Below are 21165 nucleotides of genomic sequence, written 5' to 3'. Positions count from 1 at the left end.
CGCTGGTCCCGAGCCCACGGGTGGCCCAAGCGCAGGGCTCAGGCGGGAGGGGGAGACGGGGGGCGGGAGCCGGGCCTCCCCTGAGGACCTGCTGTGGCCGGGCAAGGCCGGGCAGGCGGCTGCAGGGGAGGCCAGGCCTCCCAGGGGCCGCTCCCGCGGGTGAGGCCGGCGGCCCCCTCGGCTGCCAGACAGGGGCCTGGTCTGTCTGGCACATTCATGAAATGAAAAATACGCAGCTTACAAAAAAGACTGATCTAGATATAGACTGGCCTCCAGGACTTACTGTTAACTGTATTTCAGGGCGGTGGGGAGGAGCGTGGGGTGTCCCAGTGACGAAAAGCGGGTCACACACGTGGGCACCTGTGCTCCTAAGTGTACAGACAGCTTCAGGACGATGTCCAGGGAGCTGCTGGCAGCGCTTCCTCTGCGTTTGGGACGTGGTTCCTGGGGCGCAGAGTGGAAAGGGGGTTGAGCTTTTCACGAAGCCCTTTGAACACTCGGAATCGGCTAGAAGCAGCAAGATACGCACGTCTGACAGCGTCCCGGGAAGTCTTTCCATCTTGCTGTCTTGTGTGGCGGTGGATTGGCGTGTCAGTGGGGAGGAGGCAGAGCGCCGCGTGTGTGCTTTGTCGTCCTGAAGATGCGGCCAGGCCGCTCGACCGAGATGCCCAGTCCAGCCGGCCCTCTGTTCTGGGGAAAGTCAGGCCCAGGTCCCTTTGTTTCTGGGGCCCCAGGGCGACCTTCCTCTCTTCTCCCAATCCTGCCGAGATGCGGAGGGAGGACCTCTTTAGAGAGAAATGGGCTGTGGGGAAGGGGCTCTTCCCTCCCGGGTTCTGCCCTTCCTGATTCTGGCCAGGTCAGAAAAAAATCCTTTCTTTTATTTAAATCTTCAGATTCCTCTGTCTCATTCCCCTAGCAATAAGCAAATGGTCTGAATGCTGAGGAGGGTGATATAAATAAGAAAATGATGAATACAACAGGAAAAATAAACCCATAGCTAAGATCTTATGCTCTGACCCAGTCACCTTCTTCTTTCTTTTTTATTTTTAAACAAAAATGAGCTGTAAGGAAAAGAGGCTTAGGGCATTTTCTAAAATCAGCAGTTATTAGGTGGTACGTAGGTGAAAACAGAGCCCAAGTAGTTTCTCCCAGTGGTATAAAAGTGAAGACAAGACTTGAGGTTGTGGCATCTCTGAGATTTGTGCCCCAGCTCTGGGCGGGGCTCCGAGCTCCGTGCGCGTTGTCTCCCTATAATCTTATGAAGGTTTTTCTCAAGTTCTTGATTCTGTAAATTTTTGTATTTCACCAGTTTGGGGAAGTTTTCAGCTGTTACTTATTCTAATAGCCTTTCAGCCCTACTCTGTTTCTCCTGTCTTTCTGGGACTCAAAAGTTATAAACGTGGACTCCTAGTATTGTCCTGCAGGTCCCTGAAGCTCTGGTTACTTTGTCGTCTGTTTTTCCTCTTGCTCGGATTGGGTGAAGTGTAGTGACCTGTCCTCAAGTACACTGGTTCTGTCCTCTGTCATTTCTACTTGAGACCATCCAGCAAGTTTAAAACACTTTCTGTTATGGCATTTTTCAGTTCTGTATTACCCCGTGCTTAGCTGTCTTTTTAATAACTTGTATTTCTTTGTTGAGCTTTTCTGCTACTTAATTTGTTTCAAGACAGTTTTTAATTGCTTGTTATTTCTTTTTTTTTTTTTTTTTTTTTTTGCTGTACGTGGGCCTCTCACTGTTGTGGCCTCTCCCGTTGCGGAGCACAGGCTCCAGACACACAGGCTCAGCAGCCATGGCTCATGGGCCCAGCCGCTCGGCATGTGGGATCTTCCCGGACCAGGGCGCAAACCCATGTCCCCTGCATCGGCAGGCGGACTCTCAACCACTGCGCCACCAGGGAAGCCCTAATTGCTTGTTGAAGTATTTCTATGATGACGGCTTTAAAATACTTGCCAGATCATTCCAACATCAGATTTATTTCACTATTGACATCGGTTGATTCTTGTGAGTTCTCCGGTTCTTTGCATGGTGGCTGATGCTCAGCTGTATTGTGGGCATGTTGGCTGTAAGAAAACCTTTCATTTTTGCAGACAGTCTCCTGTTCATGTTTAACAGGTCTCAGCGTCCTTTGTGGGCTGCGGTTCCAAGGGCAGTTTAATCATCACAGGCTTAGTGCTTGGTTCCTCTGGTGCCGTTGAAGCTTCCACGGGTTCCCGGTGCTGCCGCCTGAGGGGCAGAGGGGTTTCTCCAGGAAGTTTGTGCCTCTTAATCCCCTTCACCTGTTTCACTGGAGACTACCAGTTTGTTCTCTGAATCTATGAGTCTGTTTCAGTTCTGTTATGGTGGTTCATTTGTTTAATTTTTTAGATTCCACATATAGGCGATACCATATGGTATTTGTCTTTCTCTGTCTGACTTATTTCACTTAGTATGACAACCTCTAGGTCCATCCATGTTGCTGCGAATGGCAAGATTTCATTCTTTTTTATGGCTGAGTAATATTCCACTGTATATATGTACCACATCTTCTTTATCCATTCATCTGTCGATGGACACTTAGGTTGCTTCCATGTCCTGGCTATTGTAAATAGTGCTGCAATGAACATTGGGGTGCATGTGTCCTTTCAAAGCAGTGTTTAAGTAACTTGGCTAAGACCACCAAGCGAATAACCCGGGATGGGGAGGCCTTGTTCACCACTTCATTTTTAAGTGCTCTCGGTGTGATCTTTCAGAGGCTCAGTGCAGTGCATATGTTCATGTTGTCTACTGTTCAGTTCTTACAAAATTCTACCTTATTTCTAGTCATATTTACTTTGTATCTTTTATTGATGTGTTACAGTGTGTAGAAATATTAGTCACTGTAAATTCTGAATTTATTTCAGAATAAAATGATCGTCATTCCATTTATCCTTTTTGCAATGAATTTGATTTTTTTACTGTTAACATTTCTAGTTTTTATGTTTTTGCTTGATTTTTGAGATCTTTTGTTTTTGATTCAGTATAGAAATACAGTTGGCTTTGATAGTTTTGTCTCTGCCATATAACATAATCTTAATTAAGAAAAGCGTTTTATTTTGTTCATAGCTATAATTTTAGCACCTACACTTATGCCTGGCTGAAAGACCTTTGGTAAATGTTTATTGAGTAACTTGATGGGATGGGTCTGAAAATCTTAGCCTTTGAATTACGATATTTTAACCTACTTGAAGTTCTTTTCATAACTCTGATAAGTTTAGAGCTATTTTGTCATCCTCCTCTATAGTTTTGAAATGTATACCTGTCCTGGTGATTACCGTTTTTCCTCTCTTTTGCCAGAAGAATTTGTTCTGTAGGGTCTCTTTTCCTCCTTTGTTTTCTGTCTTCTGTTTTTTAATGTCATGTCTGTCCTCTTCCCAGTTATCAATGCCCAGACTCACTTCTTTCTTACGTGAGAACCTTTGCTGTCACTCCATCCTCTCCTCCCGCACCATGGCTCTCTTGTATCGACAGAGTCTGAAACCAGTCAGACACGTTAACAATCGTCAGAGTGAGCAGCTGGTGTTTATAATTTTACTGTAACTTTTCTATTATAATTTTTTTCTTTCAAGAATTGTTATTGGCATTTGGATTCAATTCAGAACCTTGCTCACCATTATTTAAAATTAATTCTCTATTTGAGTGGTTTCATGGCTCATCATCATTTCAGTGTTCTCATATTGATTGAACTGTTTACTCAGGTGTGTTCAGGTAACTTTTTCAGGAGCATTCATAGGTAGCATCATTTCTTTGTCCTTGGATATCTGAGGTCCTCACCTTTGTACCATAGCTCAGCTGGACATAAGAATTCCTGGCTGGGACCTTGAAGATGGCGGAAGAGTAAGACGCGGAGATCGCCTTCCTCCCCACGGATACACCAGAAATACATCCACACGTGGAACAACTCCTACAGAACTCCTACTGAAGGCTGGCAGAAGACCTCAGACCTCCCAAAAGGCAAGAAACTCCCCACGTAACTGGGTAGGGCAAAAGAAAAAACAGAGACAAAATAAGGACGGCACCTGCACCAGTGGGAGGGAGCTGTGAAGGAGGAAAAGTTTCCACACACTAGGAAGCCCCTCCGCGGGCGGAGACTGCGGGAGGCGGAGGGGGGAGTTTCGGGACCGCGGAGTAGTGCACAGCGACGGGTGCGGAGGGCAAAGCGGGGAGATTCCTGCACAGACGATCGGTGCTGACCGGCACTCACCAGCCCGAGTGGCTTGTCTGCTCACCCGCCGGGGCGGGCGGGGCTGCGAGCTGAGGCTCGGGTTTTGGTTTTGGACGGAGCTCAGGGAGAGGACTGGGGTTGGCGGCTTGAACATAGCCTGAAGGGGTTAGTGCACCACGACTAGCCGGGAGGGAGTTCGGGGAAAAGCCTGCACCGGCCGAAGAGGCAAGAGACTTTTTCTTCCCTCTTTGTTTCCTGGTGCGCGAGGAGAGGGGTTTAAGAGCGCTGCTTAAAGGAACTCCAGAGACGGGCGCGAGCCGCGGCTAAAAGCGCGAACCCCAGAGACGGGCGCGAGCCGCGGCTAAAACCGCGGACCCCAGAGACGGGCGGGAGACGCTAAGGCTGCTGCTGCCGCCACCAAGGGGCCTGTGTGCGAGCACAGGTCACTCTCCACACCCCTCTTCCGCGGAGCCTGTGCAGCCCGCCACTGCCAGGTTCCCGGGATCCAGGGACAACTTCCCCGGGAGTACGCACGGCGGGTCTCAGGCTGGTGCAACATCACGCCGGCCTCTGCCGCAACGTCACGCTGCCTCTGCAGCCGCAGGCCCGCCCCGCACGTAGTGCCCCTCCTACTCCCATCCCCCAACCCCCGGCCTGAGTGAGCCGGAGGCCCCAAATCAGCGGCTCCTTTAACCCCGTCCTGTCTGAGCAAAAAAACAGACGCCCTCCAGCGACCTACACGCAGAGGCAGGGCCAAATCCAAAGCTGAGCTCCTGTGAGCTGTGAGAACAAAGAAGAGAAAGGGAAATCTCTCCCAGCAGCCACAGAAGCAGCGGATTAAAGCTCCACAATCAACTTGATATACCCTGCATCTGTGGAATACCTGAATAGACAAGGAATGATCCCAAATTGAAGAGGTGGAATTTAGGAGCGAGATCTATGATTTTTTTCCCTTTTCCTCTTTTTGTGAATGTGTACGTGTATGCTTCTGTGTGAGATCTTGTCGGTATACTCTTGCTTCCACCATTTGTCCTAGGGCTCTATCCGTCCATGACTTTTTTTTAAAAATTCTTTTTCTTAATAATTAAGTTTAATTGTAATAACTTTATTATACTTTACCTTCGTTCTTTCTTTCTTTCCTTCCTTCCTTCCCTCCTTTAGACAACGAATCACCCCAAATTGAGGAGGTGGTCTCAGGGAGCAGGATTTATGATTTTTCCCCCTTTACCTCTTTTTGTGAAGGTGTATGTGTATGCTTCTGTGTAAGATTTTCTCTGTATAGCTTTGCTTCCAACATTTGTCCTAAGGTTCTATCCGTCCCTTTTTTTTTTTCTAAATATTTTTTTTTTTTTTTTTGCGGTATGCGGGCCTCTCACTGTTGTGGCCTCTCCCATTGCGGAGCACAGGCTCCGGACGCGCAGGCCCAGCGGCCATGGTTCACGGGCCCAGCCACTCCGTGGCATGCGGGATCCTCCCGGACCGGGGCACGAACCGGTATCCCCTGCATCGGCAGGCGGACTCTCAACCACTGCGCCACCAGGGAAGCCCTCTAAATATTTTTTAATTCAATAACTATATTATACTTTATTTTATTTTTACTGTATCATCTTTCTTTCTGTCTTTTTTCCTTCTTTCCCTCCTTCCTTCCTTCCTCCCTCCCTCCCTCCCTCCCTCCTTTCTTTCCTTCTTTGCTTCTTCCTTCCTTCCTTCCTTTCCTCCTTTCCTTCTTTCTTTACTCATACTTCTACTAATTCTCTCTACTTTTTCTCCCTTTTATTCTGAGCTGTGTGGATGAAAGGCTCTTGGTGCTCCAGCCAGGAGTCAGGGCTCTGCCTCTGAGGTAGGAGAGCCAACTTCAGGACACTGGTCAACAAGAGACCTCCCAGCTCCACATAATATTAAACGGTGGAAATCTCCCAGAGACCTCCATCTTAACACCAGCACCCAGCTTCACTCAACGACCAGCAAGCCACAGCGCTGGACAACCTATGCCAAACAACTAGCAAAACAGGAACACAACCCCACCCATTAGCAGAGAGGCTGCCTAAAATCATAATAAGGCCACAGACACCCCAAAACACACCACCAGACGTGAACCTGCCCACTAGAGAGACAAGATCCAGCCTCATCCAGCACAACACAGGCACTAGTCCCCTCCACCAGGAAGCCTACACAACCCACTGAAACAACCTTAGCCACTGGAGACAGACATCAAAAACAACGGGAACTACGAAAGTGCAGCCTGCAAAAAGGAGACCCCAAACACAGTAAGATAAGCAAAATGAGAAGACAGAAAAACACACAGCAGATGAAGGAGCAAGATAAAAACCCACCAGACCTAACAAATGAAGAGGAAATAGGCAATCTACCTGAAAAAGAATTCAGAATAATGATAGTAAGGATGATCCGAAATCTTGGAAGTAGAATGGACAAAATGCAAGAAACAGTTAACAAGGACCTACAAGAACTAAAGACGAAACAAGCAACGATGAACAATGCAATAAATGAAATTAAAATCACTCTAGATAGGATCAATAGCAGAATAACTGAGGCAGAAGAACGGATAAGTGACCTGGAAGATAAAGTAGTGGAAATAACTACTGCAGAGCAGAATAAAGAAAAAAGAATGAAAAGAACTGAGGACAGTCTCAGAGACCTCTGGGACAACATGAAACGCACCAACATTCGAATTAGAGGGGTTCCAGAAGAAGAAGAAAGAAAGAAAGGGACTGAGAAAATATTTGAAGAGATTATAGTTGAAAACTTCCCTAATATGGGAAAGGAAATAGTTAATCAAGTCCAGGAAGCACAGAGGGTCCCATACAGGATAAATACAAGGAGAAACACGCCAAGACACATATTAATCAAACTGTCAAAAATTAAATACAAAGAAAGCATATTAAAAGCAGCAAGGGAAAAACAACAAATAACACACAAGGGAATCCCCATAAGGTTAACAGCTGATCTCTCAGCAGAAACCCTACAAGCCAGAAGGGAGTGGCAGGACATACTGAAAGTGATGAAGGAGAATAGCCTGCAACCAAGACTACTCTACCCAGCAAGGATCTCATTCACATTTGATGGAGAAATTAAAACCTTTACAGACAAGCAAAAGCTGAGAGAGTTCAGCACCACCAAACCAGCTTTACAACAAATGCTAAAGGAACTTCTCTAGACACGAAACACAAGAGAAGGAAATGACCTATAGTAGCGAACCCAAAACAATATATAAAATGGAAATAGGAACATACATATCGATAATTACCTTAAATGTAAATGGACTAAATGCTCCCACCAAAAGACACAGATTGGCTGAATGGATACAAAAACAAGACCCTTATATATGCTGTCTACAAGAGACCCACTTCAGAACTAGAGACACATACAGACTGAAAGTAAGGGGATGGAAAAAGATATTCCATGCAAATGGAAACCAAAAGAAAGCTGGAGTAGCAATTCTCATATCAGACAAAATAGACTTTAAAATAAGGACTATTAAAAGGGACAAAGAAGGACACTACATAATGATCAAGGGATCGATCCAAGAAGAAGATATAACAATTGTAAATATTTATGCACCCAACATAGGAGCACCTCAATACATAAGGCAAATACTAACAACCATAAAAGGGGAGATCAACAGTAACACATTCATAGTAGGGGACTTTAACACCCCACTTTCACCCATGGACAGATCATCCAAAATGAAAATAAATAAGGAAACACAAGCTTTAAATGATACATTAAACAAGATGGACTTAATTGATATTTATAGGACACTCCATCCAAAAACAACAGAATACACATTTTTCTCAAGTGCTCATGGAACATTCTCCAGGATAGATCATATCTTGGGTCACAAATCAAGCCTTGGTAAATTTAAGAAAACTGAAATTGTATCAAGTATCTTTTCCGACCACAACGCCATGAGACTAGATATCAATTACAGGAAAAGATCTTTAAAAAATACAAACACATGGAGGCTAAACAATACACTACTTAATAATGAAGTGATCACTGAAGAAATCAAAGAGGAAATAAAAAAATACCTAGAAACAAATGACAATGGAGACACAACGACCCAAAACCTATGGGATGCAGCAAAAGCAGTTCTAAGGGGGAAGTTTATAGCAATACAAGCCCACCTTAAGAAGCAGGAAACATCTCGAATAAACAACCTAACCTTGCACCTCAAGCAATTAGAGAAAGAAGAACAAAAAATCCCCAAAGCTAGCAGAAGGAAAGAAATCATAAAAATCAGATCAGAAATAAATGAAAAAGAAATGAAGGAAACAATAGCAAAGATCAATAAAACTAAAAGCTGGTTCTTTGAGAAGATAAACAAAATAGATAAACCACTAGCCAGACTCATCAAGAAAAAAAGGGAGAAGACTCAAATCAATAGAATTAGAAATGAAAAAGGAGAAGTAACAACTGACACTGCAGAAATAAAAAAAATCATGAGAGATTACTACAAGCAACTCTATGCCAATAAAATGGACAATCTGGAAGAAATGGACAAATTCTTAGAAATGCACAACCTGCCAAGACTGAATCAGGAAGAAATAGAAAATATGAACAGACCAATCACAAGCACTGAAATTGAAACTGTGATTAAAAACCTTCCAACAAACAAAAGCCCAGGACCAGATGGCTTCACAGGTGAATTCTATCAAACGTTTAGAGAAGAGCTAACACCTATCCTTCTCAAACTCTTCCAAAATATAGCAGAGGGAGGAACACTCCCAAATTCCTTCTACGAAGCCACCATCACCTTGATACCAAAACCAGACAAGGATGTCACAAAGAAAGAAAACTACAGGCCAATATCACTGATGAACATAGATGCAAAAATCCTCAACAAAATACTAGCAAACAGAATCCAACAGCACATTAAAAGGATCATACACCATGATCAAGTGGGGTTTATTCCAGGAATGCAAGGATTCTTCAATATACGCAAATCTATCAATGTGATAAACCATATTAACAAATTGAAGGAGAAAAACCATATGATCATCTCAATAGATGCAGAGAAAGCTTTCGACAAAATTCAACACCCATTTATGATAAAAACCCTCCAGAAAGTAGGCATAGAGGGAACTTTCCTAAACATAATAAAAGCCATATATGACAAGCCCACAGCAAACATCATCCTCAATGGTGAAAAACTGAAAGCATTTCCACTAAGATCAGGAACAAGACAAGGTTGCCCACTCTCACCACTCTTATTCAACATAGTTTTGGAAGTTTTAGCCACAGCAATCAGAGAAGAAAAGGAAATAAAAGGAATCCAAATCGGAAAAGAAGAAGTAAAGCTGTCACTGTTTGCAGATGACATGATACTATACATAGAGAATCCTAAAGATGCTACCAGAAAACTACTAGAGCTAATCAATGAATTTGGTAAAGTAGCAGGATACAAAATTAATGCACAGAAATCTCTGGCATTCCTATATACTAATGATGAAAAATCTGAAAGTGAAATCAAGAAAACACTCCCATTTACCACTGCAACAAAAAGAATAAAATATCTAGGAATAAACCTACCTAAGGATACGAAAGACCTGTATGCAGAAAATTATAAGACACTGATGAAAGAAATTAAAGATGATACAAATAGATGGAGAGATATACCATGTTCTTGGATGGGAAGAATCAACATTGTGAAAATGACTCTACTACCCAAAGCAATCTACAGATTCAATGCAATCCCTATCAAACTACCACTGGCATTTTTCACAGAACTAGAACAAAAAATTTCGCAATTTGTATGGAAACACAAAAGACCCCGAATAGCCAAAGCAATCTTGAGAACGAAAAAAGGAGCTGGAGGAATAAGGCTCCCTGACTTCAGACTATATTACAAAGCAACAGTAATCAAGACAGTATGGTACTGGCACAAAAACAGAAAGATAGATCAGTGGAACAGGATAGAAAGCCCAGAGATAAACCCACGCACATATGGACACCTTATCTTTGATAAAGGAGGCAGGAATGTACAGTGGAGAAAGGACAGCCTCTTCAATAAATGGTGCTGGGAAAACTGGACAGGTACATGTAAAAGTATGAGATTAGATCACTCCCTAACACCATACACAAAAATAAGCTCAAAATGGATTAAAGACCTAAATGTAAGGCCAGAAACTATCAAACTCTTAGAAGAAAACATAGGAAGAACACTCTATGACATAAATCACAGCAAGATCCTTTCTGACCCACCTCCTAGAGTAATGGAAATAAAAACAAAAATAAACAAATGGGACCTAATGAAACTTCAAAGCTTTTGCACAGCAAAGGAAACCATAACCAAGACCAAAAGACAACCCTCAGAATGGGAGAAAACATTTGCAAATGAAGCAACTGACAAAGGATTAATCTCCAAAATTTACAAGCAGCTCATGCAGCTCAATAACAAAAAAACAAACAACCCCATCCAAAAATGGGCAGAAGACCTAAATAGACATTTCTCCAAAGAAGATATACAGAATGCCAACAAACACATGAAAGAATGCTCAACATCATTAATCATTAGAGAAATGCAAATCAAAACTACAATGAGATATCATCTCACACCAGTCAGAATGGCCATCATCAAAAAATCTAGAAACAATAAATGCTGGAGAGGGTGTGGAGAAAAGGGGACACTCTTGCACTGCTGGTGGGAATGTGAATTGGTTCAGCCACTGTGGAGAACAGTATGGAGGTTCCTTAAAAAACTACAGATAGAATTACCATATGACCCAGCAATCCCACTACTTGGCATATACCCTGAGAAAACCAAAATTCAAAAAGAGTCATGTACCAAAATGTTCATTGCAGCTCTATTTACAATAGCCAGGACATGGAAACAACCTAAGCGCCCATCATCGGATGAATGGATAAAGAAGATGTGGCACATATACACAATGGAATATTACTCAGCCTTAAAAAGAAATGAAATTGAGCTATTTGTAATGAGATGGATAGACCTAGAGTCTGTCATACAGAGTGAAGTAAGTCAGAAAGAAAAAGACAAATACCGTATGCTAACACATATGTATGGAATTTAAGGGAAAAAAATGTCATGAAGAACCTAGGGGTGAGATAGGAATAAAGACGCAGACCTACTGGAGAACGGACTTGAGGGTATGGGGAGGGGGAGGGGTGAGTTTTGACAGGGCGAGAGAGAGTCATGGACATATACACACTAACAAACGTAGTAAGGTAGATAGCTGGGGGGAAGCAGCCGCAAGGCACAGGGATATTAGCTCGGTGCTTTGTGACAGCCTGGAAGGGTGGGATGGGGAGAGTGGGAGGGAGGGAGACGCAAGAGGGAAGACATATGGGAACATATGTATATGTATAGCTGATTCACTTTGTTATAAAGCAGAAACTAACACACCATTGTAAAGCAATTATACCCCAATAAAGATGTTTAAAAAAAAAAAATTTAAAAAACAACAACAACAAAAAAAAGAATTCCTGGCTTATGTTATTTCTCCCTGAAAACTCAGTAGATTCTGCTTCATTGTCTACTGACCTTTAATTTTGCAGAGAAACTCTCTGAAACGACATTATTGTTTTTCCTTCTTCACAGGCTTCTTGTGTTCTCCCTGAGGCTGATATATTTATTCTTTTAGTTAGAATTCCAGTTGTTACAAGGTATGGTAGCACTAGTCTCTTGTTAATATTGTTTTGCTGTGTAAGAAATGTTTATAGCACCGTTATTCACAGTAGCCAAGATATGGAAGCAACCTAAGCGTCCATCAACAGATGAATAGGTAAAGAAGATGTGGTGTGTATACATATACATACATACGCATATATATCTATATAGATATAGATATAGAGATATAGTACAATGGAATATTACTCAGCCATAAAAAAGAACAAAATTTTGCCATTTGCAACAAGGTGGATAGACTTGGAGGGCATTATGCTAAGTGAAATAATTCAGACAGAGAAAGACAAATACTGTATGATATCACTTAAATGTGGAATCTAAAAAAATGAAACTAGTGAATATAACAAAAAAGCAGACTCACAGGTATAGAGAGCAAACTAGTGGTCACCAGTGGGGAGGGGAAGTGGGCAGGATGGGGTAGGGGATTAAGAGGTACGAACTCTTACGTATAAAATAAGCTAACAAGATACATTGTACAACACAGGGAATACAGCCAATATTTTACAATATCTCTAAATGGAGTATAGACTTTAAAAACTATGAATCACTATATTGTACACCTGTAACTTATATATATACATAGTGCAGCAACTGAACTTAAAAAAAAAGAAAAAAAAGGGAAACGGTCTTCAGGTTTGCACACTTGGCAGCGGTGGGTCTTCTCCCTCCTGTGATAACTGACCCTGTTCTTGGCCCCTTCTGTGCTCTGGGTTCTGCATCTTGGCTTAGATCTCTTGCATCTGTCCCGGACTGTCTCTGATTTGTCCTTCTTTGTCTCTCTGCCCTCCTCTGAGGGCTGGGGCGGGGTCTCCACTGCCCCGTCTGTCCCCCTTGTTTTGATTCCCAGCCTGTGTTCAGTCTCTGGGTCTCACCGCCTCACGTGGGCTGTTTTCCTCCTCGTTGCCACCTCCTCTGTGCTCCTGGATGTTTCTTGAAAATACAAAGTAGATACTTTCTACATTTCTCCTGCCTTTCATTAGGTTTATTTTGACCAGAAAGGGTCTTTTCATGGGCCTCTGGTGTTTCCCTGCTTGCTCGTCCTTAGCAACAGAGGATCTCACGTTGGTGGGTGGGCGAAACACAGACGTCGAGTGAGTCCACAGCTCAGGCTCATGTGAAGGCGGAAGGGCGGCGTTTGGACAGGCTGCGGCTTTCCTTTGCCGGTCAGACCCCTGGCAGCTGAGTGGGGGAGGGGCAGCAGCCGAGGCAGCCGTGCCCGCGACGGGCTCTGTGCTGTCCTGGGCTCGTCTTGGGAACTATAGCAGCAGGAGCCTCTCTTCTCTTTCTAGCCCCTGAGCTGGTGTGACCTGTGCCATTGTGACCCCAGGGGGCTGTGGCTGGACTCCAGACCCGCCTTAATCTTATCTCTTTGCATATAGACTGTTTTCAGTATAAAAACACAGTAACGTTGCCATAGACATCTTCATGGGTGTAGCTTTGTATTTCACTTAAATGATTTCCTCAGGATGGCGTCCTTTTATTTTGAGAGAAAAAGGCAGGGGTGTTTTTTTGTAGGTCAGTGACCATAAATATTTTTTATGACACCAAATTATTTTACAAAAATCTTACGCTCATTTGCTCTGCCAGCAGCCATAAATAAATAACTGCGGTTTCGTTTTATCCTAAATAGAGTTGGGCATCATAAAACAAATCGTAGATGCTAGTTGAGAAGGTATTGTTGAGACGGAAGTGTGAGCAGGTGTCTTGTTTAGTCAGTGTATACTGGGGACGTCTGTTGCCCGTGAGAGTGACCTATACACTGAGGACACCACGGTGACCACGTGGACAGCACCTGACGGAAAGAGTCTGGGGGGAGGGCCTTGGGATGGTCACCGTATCCGGGTAGGTGGCCTTGGAAGATCTCCGCTCTGATGGCTGAGCCGCACGCAAGGCTGGTCTCCTTGTTGTAGCAGCCACAGCGCTGAAGAACCTTCCTAATGCAACAGGGCTGAGCTAGAGACGTACCCAAATCTTCTTTATCTTGCAGGCAAATCGTACTTTTGATTTTGTGGACAAGCTGAAGACTTTATCTGAAACACTGCCGAGCTTGTCCAGTGTTTTTCAGAGCAGCAGAAATGGTCAGATGCTCCGTCAACTGCAGGTGAGGGAGGGGTGACCCCTTTGCCACCGAGGGCTGGGGGAGCCCACGCTCAGGTGCGTCTGCAAAACCAGAGTGGTCCTTTAGAGGACTCTGCAGAGCCACCCGGGGCGTGGCTTGCCCAGCTGACTGGTAATGTTGACGTAAAATTGGATGTGTGTGAAAACTTTTTGTAAGTGATCAGTTGTTTTGCCCAGGCAAGATGTTACTGTTGTGGGAAGGATCAATAATTCATTAGTATTTATTTGTGCTTTAAATTCCATGTTAAATTAAAGCTTTTTGGGGTGGGTTTTTTTTTGGGTGCTTTTCAACTGTGGGTCTATTAAAACAATTATCATTCCCCAATATTCTGTACTGACAATGTAATATATTCCAAAATACGTGGGCTGTAGTTTCAAATGGCCTGACTTCTTCTCAGCAGGACAGTCATTAGTTACAAAACTTTCATCAAGGTAGATCACATGAGAACCTTTTGGGGCATCTGTGTAACTCTGGCTTAACCTGCGTCTGATAGCCCGAGAAAATACAACTACATTTTTATTCTTGTTTGGCTTATTTTTAATCCACTGACCAAGTAGTTCAAGGTGGTTCCGAGCAGGGACTCAGAGCCAGATGGTCTGGGTTTGATTCCCAGCCCTGCCCCCACTGCTGTGTGATCTTGAGCTGGTCACTGAACTTCTCTGTGCCTTGGGCTTCTTACCTTTGAAGTGAGGAAATAACCATAGTTATGAGCTGTAAATTGACTTAAATTATGTAAAGCACTTGGAATAGTGTTTGGTACGTAGGAGATGCTTCTGTGTCTGGGTCCTCCCAAAAGCAGACACCGAGATGAGTTTACATGTGTGAGAATCTTGTCAGGGAAAGAGCTGTTGGAGCCGAGGCTGGGGAAGCCGGGGAGGCCAGGGAGGTCTGGTCCTGAAGGGACGGGGGGTGGGTTGGGGGCTGGGTGGAAACATCCCACAGGGCCCTGCATTTAGAGGACACCTCTCATCCAGCTGAAGTCGGGTATCATGGGGGATCCTCTGTCAGGGAGCCGTGGCTCCTAGGAGTGGCCTCGGCGTGGTCACGGCTAAGAGCAGCCTGGGAGGTGTGGCCTCCGGGCAAACTGAGATGGATTTCAGAGCACAGCGGAGGGCCTTGGATGTTGCCGTTCCTGGAGCTGGGAGTCTGGGAAGCTTATTCTCATGGTGGCCATGGCTATTATTGTTATTCTTCTTCTTTAATTTGTTTGCTCAGTTAATTGGCTGATACAGGGATCAGTAGGCGTTTTCTGTAATGAATCAGTTGGTAAATAGTTCAGGCTTTGAAAAGGGGACTGCTGTAACTACAGATAATTATATGCAGTATAATAAACAGCAGGTTGAGTCTCTACAAAGTAGTGTGAGAACGTAACAGTGCCAACTCCGTCTCAAGAATCAGGTGGTTTGTGGGAAGAAGGATAAATTAGGAGTTAGGGATTAACAGATGCACACTGATATATATCTAACAGATAACCAACAAGGATCTACTGTGTAGAACGAGGAACTATACTCCATATCTTGTAATAACCTATAATGGAAAAGAGTCTGAAAACGAATATATATATATATATATATATATATATGAATTACTTTGCTGTACACCTGAAACTAACACAACATTGTAAATCAGACATATTGATACTTCGATAAAAAAAAGAAGCAGGTGGTTTGTTGGAGAAGTCTTAAGTTTAGCTGAGTGCTGTTTACCGAGGAGTCAAGTTAGAAATTAAAGCCGCTTATTCAATCACTTGAAGACTTTTTTACTTAGAGAATGAATTGTGGTGAGTGGCTCTATTTCTTAGCCTCGAGATCACATTCAAGAGTATCTGTAGTGCCCTTGGATTTCCAGTAACTGGTGCCTGGGCTCTAGGTCAGGCTCTGCCCTCAGGGGGCTAGATTAGCATTTCACTGATGCCGGCGACCCTGACTTACTTTTTCCTTCAGTTAAAAGCATCTTTCCATGGAGATGTTGCCGAGATTAAATGACTAATGCATATGAAGTGCATCACATAATGTTGGGCAAGTAGCTAGTGCCCAGTGAAAGAAGAAAAATAAGATTAAAAAAAATCAGACACTGAGGTTTCATCATGAAATCTTGTCGTCTATAGACAAGAGTCAATAAAATCATCAGATATCAGGGAGATGTGAGAAATAAAAGAGCTAAATGTAGAAGGTGGGTGTTATTGAAAATTCCTCATCAGAAGTCCCCAAGTTATACAGTTGTTTGGTAAAACAACTGTTTGCTGGGAAAACTGGACAGCTACATGTAAAAGAATGAAATTAGAACAATGCCTAATACCGTACACAAAAATAAACTCAAAATGGATTAAAGACCTAAATGTAAGGCCAGACACTATAAAACGCACAGAGGAAAACATAGGAAGAACACATTCTGACATAAATCACAGCAAGATCTTTTTTGACCCACCTCCTAGAGTAATGAGAATAAAAACAAAAATAAACAAATGGGACCTAGTGAAACTTAAAAGCTTTCGCACAGCAAAGGAAACCATAAACAAGATGAAAAGATGACCCTCAGAATGGGAGAAAATATTTGCAAGCGAAGCAACTGACAAAGGATTAATCTCCAAAATATACAAACAGCTCTTGCAGCTCAATATCAAAAAAACAAACAACCCAATCAAAAAATGGACGGAAGACCTAAATAGACATTTCTCCAAAGAAGACTACAGATGGCCAACAAACACATGAAAGGGTGCTCAACGTCACTAATTGTTAGAGAAATGCAAATCAAAACTACAATGAGGTATCATCTCTCACCAGTCAGAATGGCCATCATCAGAAAATCTACAAACAATAAATGTTGGAGAGGGTGTGGAGGAAAGGGAACCCTCTTGCACTGTTGGTGGGAATGTAAATTGGTGCAGCCACTATGGAGAACAGTATGGAGATTCCTTAAAAAGCTAAAAGTAGAGCTACCATATGACCCAGCAATCCCACTACTGGGCATATACCCTGAGAAGATAATTCAAAAGGATACATGTACCCCAGTGTTCATTGCAACACTATTTACAACAGCCAGGACATGGAAGCAACCTAAATGTCCATCAGCAGATGAATGGATAAAGAAGATATGGTACATATATATGATGGAATATTACTCAGCCATAAAAAGGAACAAAGTTGTGTCATTTGCAGAGATGTGGATGGACCTGGAGTCTGTCATATGGAGTGAAGTAAGACAGAAAGAGAAAAACAAATGCCATATGTTAACACATATATGTGGAATCTGAAAAAAATGGTATAGATGATCTTTTTTACAAAGGAGAAATAGAGACACAGACATAGAGAACAAACGTATGGATACCAAGGGGGAAGGGGGAGATTGGGTTGAGTTGGGAGATTGGGATTGACCTATATACAATATTGATACTATGTATAAGGTAGATAACTAGTGAGAACCTACTGTACAGCATAGAGAACTCTACTCAATGCTCTTTGGTGACCTAAAGGGAGTGAAGATATATATATATATATATATATATATATATATATATATATATATATATATATATATACAGAGAGAGAGAGAGAGAGAGAGAGAGAGAGAGAGAGCTGATTCACTTTGCTGACCAGCAGAAACTAACACAACATTGTAAAGCAGCTATACTCCAATAAAAATTAAAAGGAAAAGAGATCCCCCCTTTGCTTAATCCTGGCATTGGCCCCACTGCATCTGTGTTCCACCCTCAGTAGATTGTTGCTTGTTGTAGGTACGTGGCAGCACACTGTGGGTGTATGCGTGCCAGCTGCAGAATTAGTATGCAAGGTGCCATCAAGCTGATGGGAGTAATCTTGGAGAACCTTCCACAGTGCAGCCTTTGACAAATGAGGTGGAGTTGAACCATCAATAGTGAAAGAAGAAAGATACAGATGATGATATGAAACATGCTTCCAAAGATAAGGCTTTGAATATTGCACGTTTAAGAGAGGGTGTGGGAAAATGCTGAACCTTTCATCAGTGTTCTTGTAACAGTGACCCCCTCTTTATAACCGGCCCACAGAAAAGGCAATATAAAAGATTTATGTAAAGGGTCACGATATAGTTCTATTAGAAAGTTTTACCAAAAAATCAACACTTAATTCATTCTTTGTTTTCAGTATTAGTGCATATTTATTCATACAATTATATCCCCAATTGTTTACTTTTCAAGATAAAGTCCTAAGCAAATGTAATCCTATTTACTGGGATGTTTTAGGACCTCTTTGCACTTTTTGTGCCTTTTTCCTGTATCATGAAACTTGGAATAAACCTAACAAGTATTATTCAACAAGAGGAATGGTGAGATTAGTTTTGTTAAACTACATTATGTTCCTTTAGGAAGCCCTGAAAAACAAATTTATAAGAAGCCTTTGTAGAAAGCCAGCTGCACATTGATGTAGACAAATGGACGGAAAAGCTCCAGACACTCGGTAAGTGCAGCGGGCGTTGTGGTGGATCCATCATCAGGCCATGAAGTTTCTGGGTGACACTGATGAGTCACTGCTTCCTCCCCCAGTTTCTGGTTTCTTGTCTTTGAGATGCAGAGCTTGAGTTAAATATACTCCCAAGTTTGTTCATAACTGAAGTTTTCTGATTTGCTGACTCAGGGCTCGAATAGTAAGGAACTTAGTTAAAAAGGAAGGCCTCTGATGTAAATACAGGAATTGTGAGTTATAACACAATTTTATAAAAGAAATTGCTATCCTTGAGTTAATAGTCAATTGAAAGCAGTTAATTGATTTGAAGATCTGAAACTTAGATTAAAAAAATTCATCAATCAGCAAACGTTTATCGCATGTTTGTAGTTTATTAATCGGTGACTTCATTTAGATGTTCAACAACCATTTTCTGAACACGCAGGAGAGTCAGGCTCTGAGCGAGAATCTGGAGACCCCCAGCCCCCGTGCGGTGGTTTGGCAGGCGCATCCCAGGGATGCTTCTAGGGGGCTAGGCCAGAGGGATGGCAGAATGGAAGAAAGAAAGAGCTCCGGGAGGGAAGGAAGGGTGTCAGGCCATCTGAGGCCCCCGGCACCTGCCACTGTGCCTGCACCCAGGGCGAGGGCTGGCGTCCGCTTGGAGCACGAGGGTTAGTGGAGGGCAAGGTGATATATTAGGCACAATACTTCCCTTTATGAAAAAAAAAATTTCTGGTGAATTTACTACTTTAGAAAGTTTAATAGTATTTTAAAATAAATGTTACTGGGCTTCCCTGGTGGCGCAGTGGTTGAAAGTCCGCCTGCCGATGCAGGGGACGCAGGTTTGTGCCCCGGTCTGGGAGGATCCCACATGCCTCAGAGCGGCTGGGCCCGTGAGCCATGGCCGCTGGGCCTGCGCGTCCGGAACCTGTGCTCCGCAACGGGAGAGGCCGCAGCGGTGAGAGCCCCGCGTACCGCAAAAATAAATAAATAAGTAAGTAAATAAATAAATAAATGTTACTGCCTTGAATGGTGTTTTCACGTAGCTAAAGCACACTTACAAACGCAGTAGTTCTGGAAAGCTCATTACAGCAGTGGCTGCATCCTGAGCGGTGGGGTGAGGACCAGAGGTTTCCTGTCGCGCCGCAGAGGCTCTTATTACTCTGCACCTGCAGCCCCGCTGGCATGTCACCTCGGGGCCAGAGGGCCCAGGGATCCTCCAGCTCCTCGCTGAGAACGCACACCACCTTTGAACAGGTTTTCCCTCATGTAAACTTCTATTATAAAGTTCGCGGGAAAAACAGTAACAGAAATTCAGACACTGAGCTTTTCCTACAAATGTGTCTGGAGCCAGAGTGTGGGATTCAGATGGAATTTTGAGACCTGTGAGGTGTGATTCCTCCCTTCTCACTGCCCCACCCAAGGTGAAGCCCCTCTTGTTGAGGTGGAGAATGATGGTCATCTTCCATCTGACTCTGCACAGCCCTCTGGGGGCAGGCCAGGTGTGAACACAGGCCTGTCCGTGGCGCAGGTGTGCCGGGGGCTTGGGCACCCTCTAGATGCACGTCTCCTTTTGTAACTCCCTGGTTAAAGAGTTAACTCACCTTACTCTGGGCATCCTTCTGAAATTGCCTATTCCTAGTCGATGGAGACTGGGGCAGAATGACTACTTGAAGGTTCGTTAATGCGGTTCCTGGGAATGTTAGCCAATCATGCTTTTGTTTTTCTTGATTATTTAACTTTTAAAAAATAACTTTTTGCTTATCACAGAAGTAATTGTCTGTTGTGGAAGTGATAGAAAATACAAATAAACCAGAAAAGCAATCTACCCATAATCTCATCCTCAGAGACAGTCATTGTAGAAGCCTTGGAGTAATTTTTCAGAAGTAATTATATGGCTTATATGAACTTAGGTGCATGTATTTTTGTAAAAATGGTTATACTGTCCGTATCATTTTGTAAACTGTTCATAGAAATTGGCTCTGTTACTGAGGGTCCCTAGCGGGAACTGCTTTAAACTTGTGTGACTGTTTCTTCTGGATTGGTTGCTACATCTTTGAACACTGCGCTTACACTAGTGTTTCTCGATCTATTCATTTTAGGAATAATCATCGATTTCTCCAGGTCATTTTCCCCGCCCCATGAAGTTATGTGTCCATTTTAGTTACATCGTGAAGCGTTGGACTGGATACATGTCACCCAATGCAGAGCCACGTGGTACATAGAATGAAATTTCCTTTTCCCGGGGTTCCCCTTCCCCAGAGGTTCGTATTACCTTGTTCTCAGGTGTAACATTTGCTGTCCATTTGCCCACCCCTACCCCCAGTTTGCCAACATGTCCCCTTGACTTGGGGTCCTTTTGTTCATGCAGACACCCAGCCAGGCCCCCCCCCTCCCCTCCCACTGGGCCGGCCTACCTCTGTGTCCGTCTCTTCTCCCACACTGGAGGCTACGTTTCCTACCTTCTCCATCCTCCCATTTTTCTTTATTACCATGTTTTCTTGCTTCATATTCAGAATTATGGAAAAGGGTGCGTGAGAGGAAAATTTCCTGAGTAATTTTACTCAGTAAATTCACTTTTATATCTGAAGGATATGTGAAAAACATTCCGTATTTCATTCTTGATAAATTTAATTTGTGTTTTCTGTCTCTCCCCTTTTTTGGTCAGAGAATTATCAATTTTATTAGTCTTTTCAAAAAAATGAATATTTGGCTTTGTTGTTTCTTTTTTGCTTTCTATTTCATTGATTTCTGCTTTTTTCTTTATTGGTTCTTGCCTTT

General features: G+C 43.2%; 1 protein-coding gene across 1 annotated transcript in view; it reads left to right on the top strand.

Annotated features, from left to right (window-relative positions):
* The window catches only part of ABCA13 (ATP binding cassette subfamily A member 13), a 260151-nt gene that overhangs the window by 36776 nt on the left and 202210 nt on the right, over positions 1-21165 (top strand). The window contains 3 exon segments of the mRNA XM_032642592.1: positions 13835-13948; positions 18308-18337; positions 18339-18399. Of these exon segments, the coding sequence (XP_032498483.1) occupies positions 13835-13948; positions 18308-18337; positions 18339-18399 (205 nt within the window).

This window comes from Phocoena sinus, chromosome 9, assembly GCF_008692025.1.
Source record: "Phocoena sinus isolate mPhoSin1 chromosome 9, mPhoSin1.pri, whole genome shotgun sequence".
Classification (NCBI taxonomy): domain Eukaryota; kingdom Metazoa; phylum Chordata; class Mammalia; order Artiodactyla; family Phocoenidae; genus Phocoena; species Phocoena sinus.
Note: the sequence above shows the minus strand (reverse complement) of the source record. Positions and strands in the feature narration are given on the sequence as shown.